Source organism: Capricornis sumatraensis, chromosome 23 (assembly GCF_032405125.1).
Source record: "Capricornis sumatraensis isolate serow.1 chromosome 23, serow.2, whole genome shotgun sequence".
NCBI lineage: Eukaryota > Metazoa > Chordata > Mammalia > Artiodactyla > Bovidae > Capricornis > Capricornis sumatraensis.
This window is the reverse complement of record NC_091091.1, coordinates 23442057-23457447: the sequence shown is the minus strand read 5'-3', so window position 1 is coordinate 23457447 and position 15391 is coordinate 23442057. Positions and strand designations below refer to the sequence as shown.

Sequence of the window (15391 nt, the reverse complement as noted above, 5' to 3'; positions counted from 1 at the left end):
GTGGTCAGGGCTGTGTCTCCTGAGTCCTAGTCTCAGAACCTCCGGAGGGTTTGAGGCCGAGTTCTCTGGATATTTCTTCCATAAACTGGTGGTCTCTTGGATGTAGGGGGCAGGTCCAGTCTACACCCATACCGTGTGCTGGCGGGGCCGCGTGCTCGTGGGGGCGGGAGCGCGTGTGGCATATAACAGGTCATGTGGCAACCTCCTAGGGACACGCGTGGGGTCTGGAGCGGGACACGCGTGTGCAGCTGGGTCCCGCGTGCGGCTCAGGGGGTGGTGGACGAGAGGGACGTGGACACGATTGGGGTGGGGCATGTGAGGGTCTGAAGAACAGACCAGAGGTTCCATACGTCCTCCCCCTCTTCAGGGGCGGGTCTCAGGTTGGCGGGAGAGACCTGCGGGGACCTAGTGTCGAGAAGGGGGGGCAGCCTCTGGGGCTCAGGGCCCCGGGAGAGGGCGGGGGGGGGTGGTGGGTGGGTGGGGGGATTAGCTCTGAGCCGCGCGTAGCGGGGAGAGGGAGGGACTGAGAGGCGGGCGGGCCTGGAGCAAGCGGGAGCAAGCGGGAGCCGCGCTGCCTTCACAGCTGAGCAGGGCCCAGCCTCTCCCCTGCCTCTCCAAGGCCCCAGCTCCAGGCGAGCAGCGGTGAGTACTGACGCGACTGAGTCCAGGGCTGCGCTGAGGGCGAATGGGGCCCCGATTGAGCTTCAGAAGCCTTCCTGGCAAGGCTGCTGCTCCGGACCTTTGCCCCTACCCTGCATCTCCAGGGGCCCCTTTACCCCTTTACCGTCGTTCCTAGGCCTGGACAAGATCTGTCATAGCCCTGGGGGTGGAGAGAGAGATGGGGAGAGGGGTCTGGTGTAGCTCAGCCCCACCGCCTCCCCTCAGAGACCAGTGACTGGTGGGCGTTAGGGAGAGGGTGTATGTCCCTGTTTAAGTATGTGTGTGAGTAGGCATCTGTATTTGTGTCTGATTGTGACCAGTAGGTCTCTGTGAGTGTCTGATATACCTGTGTCTCTGTGTATCTTGGGGAATGAGGGCCTTGTGTGTATATTTGGGTATCTCTTTGTGTGTTTCTGTTTGATTGCAGTGTGTGTGTGTAAAACAAGCATGTGCCTTTCCATTACACACATATTTGTTATGACTGAGAGAGTGTATGAGGGTGTGTCTTTGAGCAATGTGTGTGTGTGCCTGGGTCTGTGTGTGCTGGAGGGTGCTGCCTATAAACGTGTTAGCTGTGTACTGACATTATTTGTCCTGACGTGTGTGTGCACATGAGTGTATGTACCTGTATGGAGAACAAGAATGTCCTTTTCCCGTTCATCATGTATGTATTAGAGTTTCACCTGTGCCTCTCAGCCTCTCATGTCCCTATATACTACCCCTATTTTTCCTCCCTCTCCTTCCAGGAGGCCTGAGTCCCCTCCCCTTGAGTGAGGGGCTCCTACAGAGAGACTGTGGGAAGCTCCTGGCCGGGTGATGATGTTGGCTGGCTGATACTTCTGATCCTGAGGGTGGGGGAGCAGTCTTCCCCCTCCCCCACCAGAAGTAGTTCCAAAATGCCACAGTGACTCTGGGCTCACTCAGCTTCTGAAGTAGCTTCCTTGGTTCTCTCAGGGTGATGCTTGGGCCCCCAGGCAGAAAGGAGAGGAGCCAGGGGCCCACTGGGGCATAATTCTTTTCTCCTCAGGCCTCCATGGAAATAGCCCAGCCATATTCCCAGGGTGGGCTAGACCCCTGGTGCCCAGTGGCCCCATCTGCTTTCCCTCCCTATCTCTGCTCTCCCATCCTCCTGACTCCCCAGCAGTTCACCCCCTGCTCCCCTTCCTCTCTTGCAGGCCTGTCTGAAGAGCATGCTGCCCGCTCACTCCCCACCTGGCCTGGCCATCCCTGCCCCCCCAGCCTGACCCCCGGCCCCAGCATGGCCCAGGGTGCCATGCGCTTCTGCTCGGAAGGCGACTGTGCCATCTCCCCACCACGATGCCCACGCCGCTGGCTCCCCGAAGGCCCAGTGCCCCAGAGCCCCCCAGCCAGCATGTATGGCAGTACAGGCTCTTTACTCCGGCGAGTAGCAGGCCCAGGTCCCCGAAGCCGGGAGCTTGGACGTGTGACAGCGCCCTGTACACCTCTGCGTGGCCCCCCTTCACCCCGCATTGCTCCCTCACCTTGGGCACCCTCTTCACCCCCTGGGCAGCCCCGACCAGGGGCCCAGAGCTCTGTGGTCATATTCCGCTTTGTGGAGAAGGCCACTGTGAGGCCACTGAATGGGCTGCCTGCTCCTGGAGGCTTGAGTCGGAGCTGGGACCTGGGTGGGGTCTCTCCTCCCAGGCCCACCCCAGCCCTTGGGCCTGGCTCCCATCAAAAGTTGAGGCTAGAAGCATCCACATCAGACCCACTTCCAGCTGGAGGAGGCTCAGCTCGGCCTGGAAGTCAGGGCCTTTTACAGGGGCCACCAACTCAACCCCAGGTTGGAGCAGATGGTCTTTACTCCTCTCTTCCCAATGGGCTGGGGGGGCCCTCTGAGCGCCTGGCCACATTATTCCGAGGACCTGCTGACACTGGATTCCTGAACCAGGTATGTGATCTCTCTCAGGCTCCCTGCAACCTCAGAGACCCAGCGAAGCCCAAGGCTTGTCTTGTCTCCTTGGTGGTCTTGGGCCTATCACTCTGAATTCTTCAATCTGTGCTAAATCTGCCTCCTTCTTGCTCTCTGTGTTTGTCCTTATGTCTTTATATTTCTGTCCCTGTATGTTTTTCCTTCTGTGCTTTTGTCCCATGTTCTTGTGTCTTTGTATGTCTGGTTTTCTCTCTGGGTGCCTGTGTCTATGACTCCCTCCTTGGCTTAGGGGGACATCTGGTCCTCACCACGAGAAGTCTCCTCTCATGCCCAGAGAATCGCTCGAGCCAAATGGGAATTCTTCTATGGCTCTTTGGACCCCACCAGCTCAGGTAAGGCCTGAGACTGAGGGCACGGGAACAGGACAGGGCCTTTTCCACAGGAGCCATGGTATGCTAGGGAGCCTTCCTTTAAACTCCCCCAGTCCTTTCCTGGGCTTCTGATTTGGCTAATGCCTCTCTAAGCCTCAGTCTTTCCATCCGTGTTATGATAGCAGTTAGGGATGGCAGCTGGTTTGGGCACCTGGAGGCAGCTGGGTAGTGGAGGGAGGGGAATGGCAAGATATCAAGGGCCATTCCTTGGAGGAGTAAAGAGGCTGGTCTCCCTCAGGCCCCTCAAAACTGTTTGACAAGAACTTGATTTGAAAGGAGCCTCACCAGGAACAAGCTGAGTTTGTAGCAGGAGGAATGGTGGCTAGACAGTGAAAGAAATTCGGGCCAATATCAGGCAGTGGGGGAGAGCTCCTTCTGAGAACAGAATCAGGACAGGGAGCTGACCTGAGTAACCTGCTGACCTGGATGCCTATGCACACTGCAGGTGCTAAGCCCCCAGAGCAGGCCCCCCCATCTCCACCTGGGGTGGGCTCAGGGCAGGGCTCTGGGGTGGCTGTGGGGCGAGCAGCCAAGTACTCCGAGACGGACCTGGACACAGTGCCCCTGAGGTGCTACCGCGAGACCGACATCGATGAGGTGCTGACTGAGCGGGAAGAGGCTGACTCGGCCATCGAGAGTCAGCCCAGCTCTGAGGGCCTTCCTGGCACTGCCTGCCCACCTGCCCCACGTCCTGGCCCATGCCTTGGCCCTCATCCCAGCTTGGGCAGTGGCAATGAGGACGAGGATGAGGCAGGTGGGGAAGAGGATGTGGACGACGAAGTGTTTGAGGCCTCAGAAGGGGCCCGGTGAGTGAGTGGGGGAGTGGGAAAGGAAAGTGACTTGTTCCTTCCCACTGACCCAGAGCCAGGGCTGGGCTCCAAGGGACTGGGATAGAGATGAGGGTGGGGCTGGGAGTGTCAGGACCAAGCTGGAGTGCTGACAGGTCGGTGGAGCACGGGATTCTAGACCGAAGCCTGTGGCATGGCAGAATACCGGGTTTGGAGTTGTGGGGGGGGGGCATCAGCAAGAACCCAGGAGGGTAGGAACACAAGGATAGAGGAAGAAATGGGGTTCTAAGGAAGGACAGGGGGGCAGGGTGAGAGGCCAGAATCAAGCCTGGGGGCTTGGGAGCATCAGTTTAGATCCTGGATCCTGCAGGAGAATGTGGAGTGTGGGGGCTTTCCTCTCTGTCTCACACCCCATTGCAGCTTGGAGCCTCATCTTCTTCTCCTAAGATGTTGCCAGAAATAGAAATGGAATGGCAGGAGGGGAGAGGATCAGGGAGAAAGAGGAGAACGGGAGATTAGCAGGGAGTGAGAGAGGAAGGGATTGGGTGCTGGGGATGGGTGGCTGGGGTGTTCCGGGGGCATTGTATGGCCTGGTGAACCTGTGGTGGGGAGCTCTGAGCCAGGTAACTTTTGGGAGGGGCCGGGAGCCTGTGAAATGAGATGATAATCCCCTTCACAGAGTTGGTGTGAAAGTTCAGTGAAATGATACCTGACAGCTGTCCTCTAGGCCCCTGATCAGAGATTCTCCCTGCCCCTACAGGCCAGGTACCCGAATGCCTCACTCTGGGCCTCTCAAGTCACCTCTGCCCTTTCTGCCTGGGACCAGCCCCTCGGCTGATGGGCCTGACTCTTTCAGTTGTGTGTTTGAAGCCATCTTGGAGTCACACCGGGCCAAGGGCACCTCCTACACCAGCCTCGCCTCGCTGGAGGCTCTGGCCTCACCTGGCCCAACCCAGAGCCCCTTTTTCACCTTCGAGCTGCCTCCCCAACCCCCTGCCCCCAGGCCTGATCCGCCTGCTCCTGCCCCACTTGCTCCTCTTGAACCGGATTCTGGTACCAGCTCTGCTGCTGATGGGCCTTGGACACAGAGAGGGGAGGAAGAGGAGGCAGAGGCTGGAGCCAAGCAGGCCCCAGGGAGGGATCCCTCTAGTCCTTGCCACTCAGAAGACAGCATTGGATTGGGGGCAGCACCCCTGGGCAGGTGAGTGATTCCTTTGGTTCCTCAGACCTCAGGCCCTAGGGTCCCAGAAACAGTTGCTCCAAGAAATGGATCCTGAATGTAAAAATGTGGTTTATATTCCTGACTCCTGACTGGGGTGGTTAGGGGATACAGATGTGTTTTCCCATTTGGAGGACTACTTCCAGTGGCTGTGAGTGGGAGCCCCTTACAGCCTGCTGCCTTGGTCTCAGATCCAGTGACTTGTAAAACCATGGTTCAGGACAGAAGGATCCCTAGAGAACACTGCCCTTTTTCTCTAGAAGGCCACTTCCCTCCTTACATAGAGCCTCTAACCTGCTTAGAATTCTGCTCTTACCCCACCCCCCAGCCTGGAGGTTCCTCCCAAAGAATCAGCCACCAGCCTCTCCTATTTCCTCTCTCCCATGTCGCCTACCCCCTCCAATCTGGAGTCTCTCACCCTTCCCCAGGAAGTCCTTTCACCAGTCTAACCTTTCTGCTCTCCCCTCTGCCAGCTACCCTCTCAGTCACTGAAGCCATGGCAACAGGAGGGGGTGGCCAGGGAGACAGGGTTGCCTAGCAACCAGGAGTTTCCGGCCTCTGTCTCTGGGGTGACAGGTGGCTTTGTGAGTAAAGCAGCTAGGGTGGGAAGGGAAGGGAGGAGGAGACAGGGGCTGAGGGGGTGTGCTCTGACCCCCTGTCCCTGCTACCCCAGAGCCTACTTCTTTGTGGGTGGAAGAGAAGGACCACGGAGGAGACTCCTTTTGCTAAAAGGCGGGAAGAGGGAAGAGGTAGGAGCAGGAGAGTGTCCCTGCTGCCTCACATCTTTGTTTGACCCTCCACTGTTCCTCCCTAGCAGTCCTATCTCTGCCCATATTCTCAGAGAGACAGGACTCTGAGTAGGGCCAGTGTGGGGATGGGGAATCCATGTCTAATAGCAAACTTAGGGAGTTTGGGGGAAAGCAGCCCAAACTCCCACAGCAGCAAGATGGATGCGCGTTAGATTTAAGGCAGGACTTCCACAGAGAGGTGGTAATGATAGACTAGGCTGACGGAAAGAATCTCCTCTGGAGAAAAGAAAAATGCCTTTCCCATGTCCCTACCTTTCCTTCTCTGTCTACTGGGTCTGGAGGCAGAGGAAGCATCTGGATGGCCCCTGAGGGCTTGTCTCACCTCTGAGCTGGTGTTCTACCCTGGCAGTGAAACACCCCTGAACCAGCTGGTGTCTGATTCGGACTCCGAGCTGGACAGCACAGAGCGGCTGGCCCTGGGAAGCACTGACACCCTGTCCAACGGGCAAAAGGCAGACCTGGAGGCTGCGCAGCGCCTCGCCAAGAGGCTGTACCGCCTGGATGGCTTCAGGAAGGCGGATGTGGCCCGGCATCTGGGCAAGAAGTAAAGACACTGGGCTGGGATTGAGGATGAGGGGAGAGGGAATGCATTCTGTGGGCAGCACCTCCACATCCCCTATATCTGATGCCCCCAGGTCTTTATGTTACCCCCACCTGGCCCCTTGACACTTGCCCTTGAGACTCCACCTGTCTCTCTGCCCTGCCCACAGCAATGACTTCAGCAAACTTGTGGCTGGCGAGTACCTGAAGTTTTTTGTCTTCACGGGCATGACTCTGGACCAAGCTCTCAGGTGGGTGTCCAGCCCTTTGAGAGCAGGCCCTACTCTCTAGGCCTGGTGTGCAGGGCTTCAGTTATGCCTCCCCTGAGCCCTGTGCCTCCTCTAAACTGCCCTGAAGTCACTCTTCCCAAGCTGATTGGGCATGGCCAAGAGCCAGAGTTGCCTGGTAAGGGGACCTTGAGTAGATGTGACATGCCCCCTCTTCCCCTCTCCCCAGGGTGTTTCTCAAGGAGCTGGCCTTAATGGGTGAGACCCAGGAACGGGAGCGTGTGCTGGCCCACTTCTCCCAGAGATACTTCCAGTGTAATCCTGGAGCCCTGTCCTCAGAGGGTGAGGAGGCCAGGGTCAGGGTTTTCCTGTCTGGTCATGGAGGCAGATGGGTACTGCATCTGTGCAAAGCGGCATGAGTGTTTGTGCAGAAGTACATGAGTGCACAAGCTTGCAGGCATGGAAGCATGCATGTATTGCAGACAATGCTGGCATGACTGCACGGATGTGGAACTGTGCATGTGGGCAGGTACAGTGCTAGAGGCTAGTGTGTGCTGTGAAGAGGCACGTGGCCGGTGTGTTTGCATGCCGTTGTTCACATATATGTACAAGACAGTGCTGGACCTGAGTAGGGATTCTGTTTGGCCTGCATAACTGTGTGGGGCTCAGCTGCTGTGTTTAATGCATAGACACAGAGGAACCTTGGTGTTGAGTGTGAGCAATGGGCTGTCCCCAGAACCTTAGGGGGTTAGGTAGGGTGACCTAGGAAGGGGGAGAGGTCCTGTCTGAGGGATTTGTTGGAGGAGAGAGATCTTTGCCTGGGAGGGGTTTGCCAGTGGGGTCCAGGACTTACGAAAGTGTGCCTGTGGGCCAAAGAGGGTCCGAGAGGGGTCAGGGCATGAACTGGAAGAAAGAGGAAGGGAACTGTGGGAAGCCCCTTGGGAGGCAGCCGAGGCTAAATGTTAACTCTCCCCTAGACGGTGCGCACACGCTGACCTGCGCCCTCATGCTACTCAATACGGATCTCCACGGCCACGTGAGTGGGGGGCTGGGGGGAGGGAGATGGGAAAACCCCGTCCGGATACTTCAAGGCCTGGGAGGCAAAGGACCGACCCCCCCCACACACCAAAGTTGACAGGCCTCTGTGCCCTCCAATAGAACATCGGGAAACGCATGACCTGCGGAGACTTCATTGGTAACCTGGAAGGCCTCAACGAAGGCGGCGACTTCCCCAGAGAGCTGCTCAAGGTGGGGGGTTGGGGCAGGGGGTAGGGGCAGGGGACCTGACAGCAGGCCTCCAAGGCGGGTGAGGTGAGGGGCCTGCGAGCACCCAGCTCCTGCTGTGGAAGCCTGGGCTCTAGTGACTCAGCCTAGGGACCGACCCTCCCCCAGCCCCCACGGGACTGGCTCTCCCGGAGCATGCGCTCTCCTCATCCCCGCAGGCTGTGTGGGTGGGCGGAGCTGGTGGAGAACACGTGATCAGCGGGCTCTGGACTCTATTTTGCCTTCATTTAGTGCCCCTCCTACAGGTTCACTGAGTTGGGGTGTATGGCCCCCGCGCCAGGGTGTACGGCCACAAAGGCCTCCCTGGTACCACTGCACCGTAGGGACCCGGAGGTAGAGGGGCGTGAGAGGGACAAAGGCTTTAGAAGATCGCGAAGTCAGTTAGCACGAAACTGGGACTACATCCTGAGCTTCTGGGTCCTTAATGGGCAGGCCCTGCGCCCGGGCGCCAGAACCTGAGGGTTAGCTACACTGGAGCTGGTAGGATGGGAGGAGGAGGCGGGTGTCCTGGTCCGCGGCTTCACTCCTCTCCCAGATCCTGTGGTGCTCTATCCGAGGAGGCCTGCACTCCCAGAGTTGTCAGGGGGGTCCCCGGACACCACCTACGTGTGACAGCACTGGCATGTCTGTGAACTTGGGGTGTGTTGAGCTTCTGAGTTTGGGGATGCATCTGAGGGGCTGTCCTTTGTGAGTTGGGGGTGGTTAATGGTTGGGATATATATTGAGTTTAGTTGTATACTTGTATACGTGTGATTTAGGGTGTCGGTGAACCAAAGGGGTTTGTCTGACTTGGAGTGTGTTTGTCCTTAGGTTTTATGATGTAAAGTGTATCTGAGTTGGGGGTGTAGGTTGCGTGTTTGTGTGTGTTGGGTTGTATATCTGCGAATTGGCTGTCTGGTTTATGACATGTGTCCATGAGTAGGGGGATGTATGTGACTGTAAAATTTGAGGTGTATCTCTGAATTTCTACTGTCTGTGAGTTGAGATGAGTGTGAACTGGTGCATCTGGCTAGTTGGGATGTATGTAAGGTGGGGTGTTTGAGCGTGATCTGGGGTATATACACGGGCTTTTGAAGTATCTGCGGCTCGGCGAGGTGGGTGATTCCAGCCTCTTGGCCCCTCCTGGCTCCATAAAAAAAGGGCCACCAGGAGGCGTTCCGACCTTTCTCCTCACCACCCCACCCTGCCGAGCCCGGGGGGCGCTCCAGAGCCTACAGGAGCACCCCTCCTTCACAGCCCCAACCTCCCAGCACCCCAGAACCCCCTACTGGCTCTCCCAGGCGCCTCCCCGGTGACGGTGACGGCGCGCCGCGGGCCCTCCTCTCGGTCGGACGCCTCCATGTTGCGCCGTCCCCGCCCCCAGCCCTCGCCCTCCCCTCCCCGTCGGCGCCCCCCTCCCGCTCTCGCCAAGCTGCAGAGCCGACCGCGCCGCCGCCGCGCGCTGTGTGCGTCGGTGGGAGCCGAGCCGGGCCGGGCTCGGGCCGGGCCGGGCCGCTCGCACCGGCTGTCGGGGGAGCCGTCCGCGGGCCGTCCGGGCCGTCCGGGGCCGAGGACGGACGGGGGCATGGCCGGGGGCCGCGGCGCGCCGGCCAGGCCAGCATGATCGGTGTCAACAGCATCCACAGCAGCGCCGGGCGGCTGCGCTCGCGCTCGCTGTGCTCCGTGCGCTACGGGCGCACCCACCGCGGCGCGGAGACCCTGTGCTACGGCTGGCCGCAGCGCTCGCGCAGTCTCAAGCCCGTGCTCTACACCGACCTGGTGGTCAGCCGCCTGCAGAGCCGCAAGAAGAAAAAGGCGGTGAGGGCTGTGGGGCCGCAGCTCACGCCAGGCTGGGGGCCGACCGAGGGGGTTGCTGAGGGCGGCGCGCCACTGAGGGGGCGGCTTGAGGGAGGCGGCGAAGGCGGCACGAGCCGAGGGGGGCTTCGCGGGGGCCGACGGGGGAGCCCGACAGGACAGAGCCCATGGGTAGCCAGGGGTGGGCATGGATGGAGAGAGTAGGGCAGAGGCCCTGAGATCAAGTTGGGGATCTCAGACCAAAGGGTCCTTCTAGGTGAGAGCAGGATATGGGCCTCACCCGTGGGGTTTAGGACTTTTGGAAGGAAGACGTGGTTGTGGACCAACGGAAGTGCCGAGAGGGGGCAGGGGATGAACTGGGAGGCTGGAGACACTATTGCAGGCCGGATCTCAGCGACCACTTCAGCGTCCTGGCCAGAGAGTTGAAGAGTGAGGGCTTGGGCTCTGAGCTATGCTGAGTGTGGGCTGGGCTTGTGCTGGGAGGGCTGTGTGTCCACCTGTCTGGGTTGTGCTGTGGGGTGAAAGTGGTGGGGTGTACCTACCCCAGAAAGGGTGTGCACAGGTGAGATGCTTGGCACTTGGGGCTGGGCATAGTGGGTGGACAGTGAAAGTCAGAGACCATGTTGCCTGGGGAGCGGTGTGTTGGGGGGGCTGTGTCCCATCTTGGAGAAGGTGCCGACGTCACCACTGCACCCAGCTTCTCGCAGGCAGGCAGCAGCACACGCCACCACACGCCACACACTTAGCCACACATGCTGGGGACACACCCACTCACAGGCTGGTGGAAGCACCCCCACAGTGGGAGGCACTGGTGTGAGCCCATGTCGCTGGCTGCTGCCAAGAAGAGGGGTCCCCTGTGCCACTCCTGAAACTCATCCTCTGCTCCCACCACCTAAGGCCCCTGCAGGTCCCCCAGGCCAACTCCACAGAGAGAAGGGACTGGCTCAGGAGTTCACAGGGAGTTGGCGGTGTACAGGGTTTGGAAGCTAAAACTATTGCCCTTTAGACTAATGTCCATTCCCCAGTAATGGTTGGAGCACCCTGGCATTTGGCTTGCTGGGGCTGTCTGGGTTGGGGGAAGTGCTCAGCTTGCCTTGGGGTTGGGAGCCATGAGAGCGTGTTCTCTATTAGCCAAGGAGGGAGGTGACAGGGAGAGTCCTGTTCCTGGGCCTCAGTTTCTCCATATGCTCTGTGTGGGTTTATTCCATGGAAATAGGCCAAAGATGTGGCTGGGGAAAGGAGAGCTTCTTAGGCTGCTGTTTCTGTTCCCTCTGGAGCTGCGCTTCCCCTACCCAGGATCTGAACAGGATGACCCTTAACAATAACAACAGTAAAGATGCATGCTAAGTCGCTTTAGTCGTGTCCAACACTTCGAGCTCGTGGACTATAGGCCAGGCTCCTCTGTCCAGGGGATTCTCCAGGCAAAAATACTGGAGTGGGTTGCCATGCCCTCCTTTAGGGGAGCTTCCTGACCCATGGATCGAACCCACACTTATCTCCTGCATTGGCAGATGGGTTCTTTACCACTAGTGCCACCCGGGAAGCCCAAAGATAATAGTAGCAGTCACTGTATACTGTACATCAACCATGTGCCGTGATGTCTGTGTTAATTGCTTGCCCCGTGTTAGACATGCGGTACTGGGGCTTCCCTGGCGGCCCAGTGGTTAAGACTCCAAGTTCTTGATATGATATAAGGGCTGTGGGTTTGATCCTTTGTCAATGAACTAAGATCCTGCGTGCCTCACAGCTCAACACCACCAAAAAATAACACATGGTCATAGCTTGTTCTTCCCATAGACACTTGGCCTGCAGCTCAAGTGGGAGATCTGGGCCTGGGTCCTGTCCTTCACTCTACAGCCTGGGTCATTGGTCATTACACCCATGCCCATCCTTACCCCCAGTTCTGTCTTCTCCCCCTGACTGGGAGGGAGGGCTCTGAGCTCGGGCATTGGTACACATCCCCCTGGATCGACCCCCACCCCCCTGATTTGTTCCTTCCTCCCCAGGCCTTGTACAGCTCCATCAAGAATGAAAAGTTGCAATGGGCCATGTGAGTCCTGGGGATGTCTGGAGGAGGGGTGGGGAGGGATGAGATGTCAGGAAGGGGCTGCCTGGAGGGGTTCACAGCACTCAGGTGGGCTGAGTGAACCCTGGGGCTGTGAGACAGGGGAGGTGGCTGAGACTATAAGAGGCTATAAGGCTGCCTCACTTCCTTTTTTGGAGATTCTGCCTGGATGTGGGGCCTGTGTCTTGTCTCTAGCTGGTTGTTTTGACAAGCTGGGTTGGGTAGGTGGCCAGGATCAACTGGCCTGGGAGGAGGGGTGCAGAAACAACGGGGAGGTCTTTTTGGCAATCCAAGCGGGAAAGTAGAAGTCTGATCGATAGAGGGAGAGCCCCTTCTTGGGTCCTAGGGAGTCCAGAGTTGTCTACTCTTGGCAGCCCCAGTGAAACAGAAAGACTTAAGAGTTGTCTTGGAAAAGTCTAGTCTGAGGGAGGAGGCCTAGTGTTGAATCCCCCAGTCTGAGAGTACAGCCCTCATCTAAACAGTCAATGGGTCACTCATACTTGCTGGTATCTGCTGAGAGTCCATCACTGCTCAGTTTAGTTGGGTGCTCCCTCTGCTCCTCAGAGGAGGCAAAGCTCAGGTCTGGGGTACAGCGGGGATCAGGGAAAGCTTCTGTGAGGACTGATCTTGGGGCAAGCCTTGAAGGAGAGGGAAAATTGTTTGGGGAGAGAAAGAGGGAAGTTGATATTTGGGAGGTAAATGCATGGTGGCTGAAAGGAGTGTGGGGTGGGGAGACCAAGGGGAGGCAGGCCTAACTGGCGAGGAGCGTGGAAGGAGACCGCGCTGGTGGGATGTGGTGTAGGCTCCGTGTGGGGGCAGTAGGGAGCTACTGCAGGTTTCTGAGGAGGGAGTAACAAGATAGAATCAGATCCTTTAGAGGAGATCTGCCAGAGCCTGCAGACCAGGATGTACGAGGGAACCACTAGGAAGCTCCTCTTGCCACCATGTAGCCAACAAGCTGTGAGTAAAGCCTGGTGCTGGCTGTGGTTAAGAAGCTGAGTCAGACGTTTCTGCCCTAGTGGAGAAGGGAGTGAGGGGTGTGTGTGCACAAATGGAGAGGATGGGGTTGGGTCCATGTGAAGAGAGGAAGGGACAGACGTGGCCCTACCCGTGGGAGCTTTAGTATGGGGGCAGAGATGTGCCGGCTCAAGGAGGCCTGATCTGAGTGGCGCGGTACAGTGGCACCCTGGGCCACCGGGTCTCAGGCTGAGGAGAGCCACACCCTCTGTGGCTTCTGTGGAGTAGAGGGGCAGCCCCCCCACCCCCTTCTCCACAGACACTGGAGAGCTTTCCTGGGTGCCAGAGGTCAGGACTGGATGTGGGGGCAGGCTTGTGGCTCCACGACCAGCCCCCTCTGAGGTGATCACACCTGCAGAGACGAGGAGGAGCTGAGGCGCTCTCTGTCTGAGTTGGCCGACCCCAACCCCAAGGTCATCAAGAGGGTCAGCGGGGGCAGTGGCAGTGGCTCCAGCCCTTTCCTGGACCTGACTCCCGAGCCCGGGGCTGCAGTCTACAAGCACGGCGCCCTGGTGCGAAAGGTGCACGCGGACCCTGACTGCAGGAAGAGTACGTGGCCAGGTGGCAAGGCCTGGGAGGGGGATGGGAGTGGGCCTGTCTCAGGGCCCCTGGCTCGTCTTCCTTACCCCCCCACCTCTGCCCACCCGCCAGCACCTCGGGGCAAGCGCGGCTGGAAGAACTTCCACGGGATCCTCAAGGGCATGATCCTCTATCTTCAGAAGGTGTGACCCAGGCCAGCCCAAAGGGGTGGGGCTGGGATGGCTCAGAGAATTCGGGGGGCTGGGCTGGGACAGGACTGTGGTCAGGACAAGACGGGCACCCCACAGGAGGAGTACCAACCTGGGAAAGCGCTGTCAGAGGCAGAGCTTAAGAACGCCATCAGCATCCACCATGCGCTGGCCACGCGGGCCAGTGACTACAGCAAGAGGCCGCACGTCTTCTACCTGCGCACTGCTGACTGGCGGGTTTTCCTCTTCCAGGCCCCGTGAGTGCCCTCTTCCGGCCCATCCCAGACCCCTTCCCCCCACCCCCACCATGCTCCCCTCGCTCCTTCTCGGGCCACACCCTGAGCCGGCACTGCCATCGCGGGGCGGATCCCCGGCCCAGTCCCAGGTGTCCATGCTGTCTCCCCAGGAGCCTGGAGCAGATGCAGTCTTGGATCACTCGCATCAATGTGGTGGCTGCCATGTTCTCTGCACCCCCCTTCCCAGCTGCCGTCAGTTCCCAGAAGAAGTTCAGCCGCCCTCTGCTACCCAGCGCTGCCACCCGCCTCTCCCAGGTACCCTCGCCAACCTCCTGTCCACCTGGTGCCTCAGGGCAAGTGGGGCGCTGGAGTGGGGCCGGCCTAGGCCCACCGCACTGGAGGCTGCTGCCTATGATGTGGCTGTCCACTGCAACAGGATGTGGGGGGCCATGAGGCTCAAATCCAGTCAGTTAACCCAGACACCAGGTGCTTTGTTCATCCAGAGGAAGGGGCACCTTTCCAAAAACCTTGCATGAAGGCACTGTCTCTGCCAGAGTAACCCTGATCATGCTCCCCTGGCCCCTAGGAGGAGCAGGTGCGGACCCACGAGGCCAAGCTGAAGGCCATGGCAAGTGAGTTGAGGGAGCATCGGGCCATGCAACTGGCCAAGAAGGCCCGGGGTAAGGAGGCTGAAGAGCAGCGGCAGAAGGAGGCGTATCTGGAGTTTGAGGTAAGCTCCCAGCCCAGGCACCTCTTGCTCCCTCAAGGCCTCTGTGTCCCATGCACAGGCTCAGACATGTGGTTAAGGGCATGGCTCAGAGTGGGACTATCTGGGTGACCCTGGGCGGGCAGCTTTCTTGCCATGAGCCTCAGTTTCCTCTCAAGTGGGACAGGGAGGACAGTAGTCTGTCCCCACTAGGGTGATGAAAGGAGCCGATTTCTGCCAAGGGCTCCAGTTTGCTGACTCTGGTAAAGGCTCCAGGAACATGAGGTGTTACAGCTGGCAGTCTACAGAGTCCAGAGAACGGCACCAGAACACCCAGGGGTGTGAGTGGTCACAGTCAGTCCTTGGGGGCCTCAGGGGCCCCAGAGGTTGGCGAGAACCTGGTATCTTCTAGCCTTCTTTGCCTCCCTGCTCCAGATGGGGTGGGCTGGGCAGAGGGGCACGAGCAGGCTCACCGCTGCCCTTCTGCCTCAGAAATCCCGCTACGGCACATATGCAGCGCTGCTTCGGGTCAAGCTGAAGGCGGGCAGCGAGGACCTGGATGCGGTGGAGGCAGCAGTGGCCCAGACCGGCGGCACGCAGGATGGACTCCCCCCTCCTCACTCCAGTCCCTCCCTGCCGCCCAACACCTCCAGCCAGCCCCGGGCACAGTGTCCTGACTCAGAGGCTCGGGCAGGGGCAGGCAGTGGGCGGTGGAAGCCCTGAGCTGGGGGTGGGAGTGGGGGGGCGGTGCCCACTGGGCACCTGCATGACACGGCCCTGCCTAAGCCCGGGCCGGCCTCGGGCCACCTGTGAGGGCCTCTCGGTCCAGGGCCTGACCGCGCCGGACGCGGTGTCCGGGGCAGGGCAGGGCTAGGGCACGGGCCTCAGGAGCCTTAGGCTAAGGGCCCCTCTGAGACCCCTTTTTTGTGATAATGTTTTGCACTTTTTCGTACAGGGGATGGGGGTGGGAGGGGCCAGGCCCCCTGGACTCTT

At 59.2% G+C, this 15391-nt stretch overlaps 1 protein-coding gene across 1 annotated transcript; it reads left to right on the top strand.

The window, feature by feature from the left end:
- The first annotated feature begins 1918 nt into the window (after positions 1–1918).
- On the top strand, positions 1919–15121 carry PSD (pleckstrin and Sec7 domain containing). The gene is made up of 16 exons (XM_068961299.1): positions 1919–2572; positions 2844–2946; positions 3431–3791; positions 4534–4974; positions 6151–6345; positions 6512–6592; positions 6798–6910; positions 7546–7604; positions 7727–7816; positions 11653–11696; positions 13087–13277; positions 13380–13450; positions 13556–13713; positions 13863–14007; positions 14279–14422; positions 14891–15121. Exons 1-16 carry the CDS (start codon positions 1919–1921, stop codon positions 15119–15121), a joined length of 3081 nt encoding a protein of 1026 aa, XP_068817400.1.
- Positions 15122–15391: the final 270 nt, after the last annotated feature.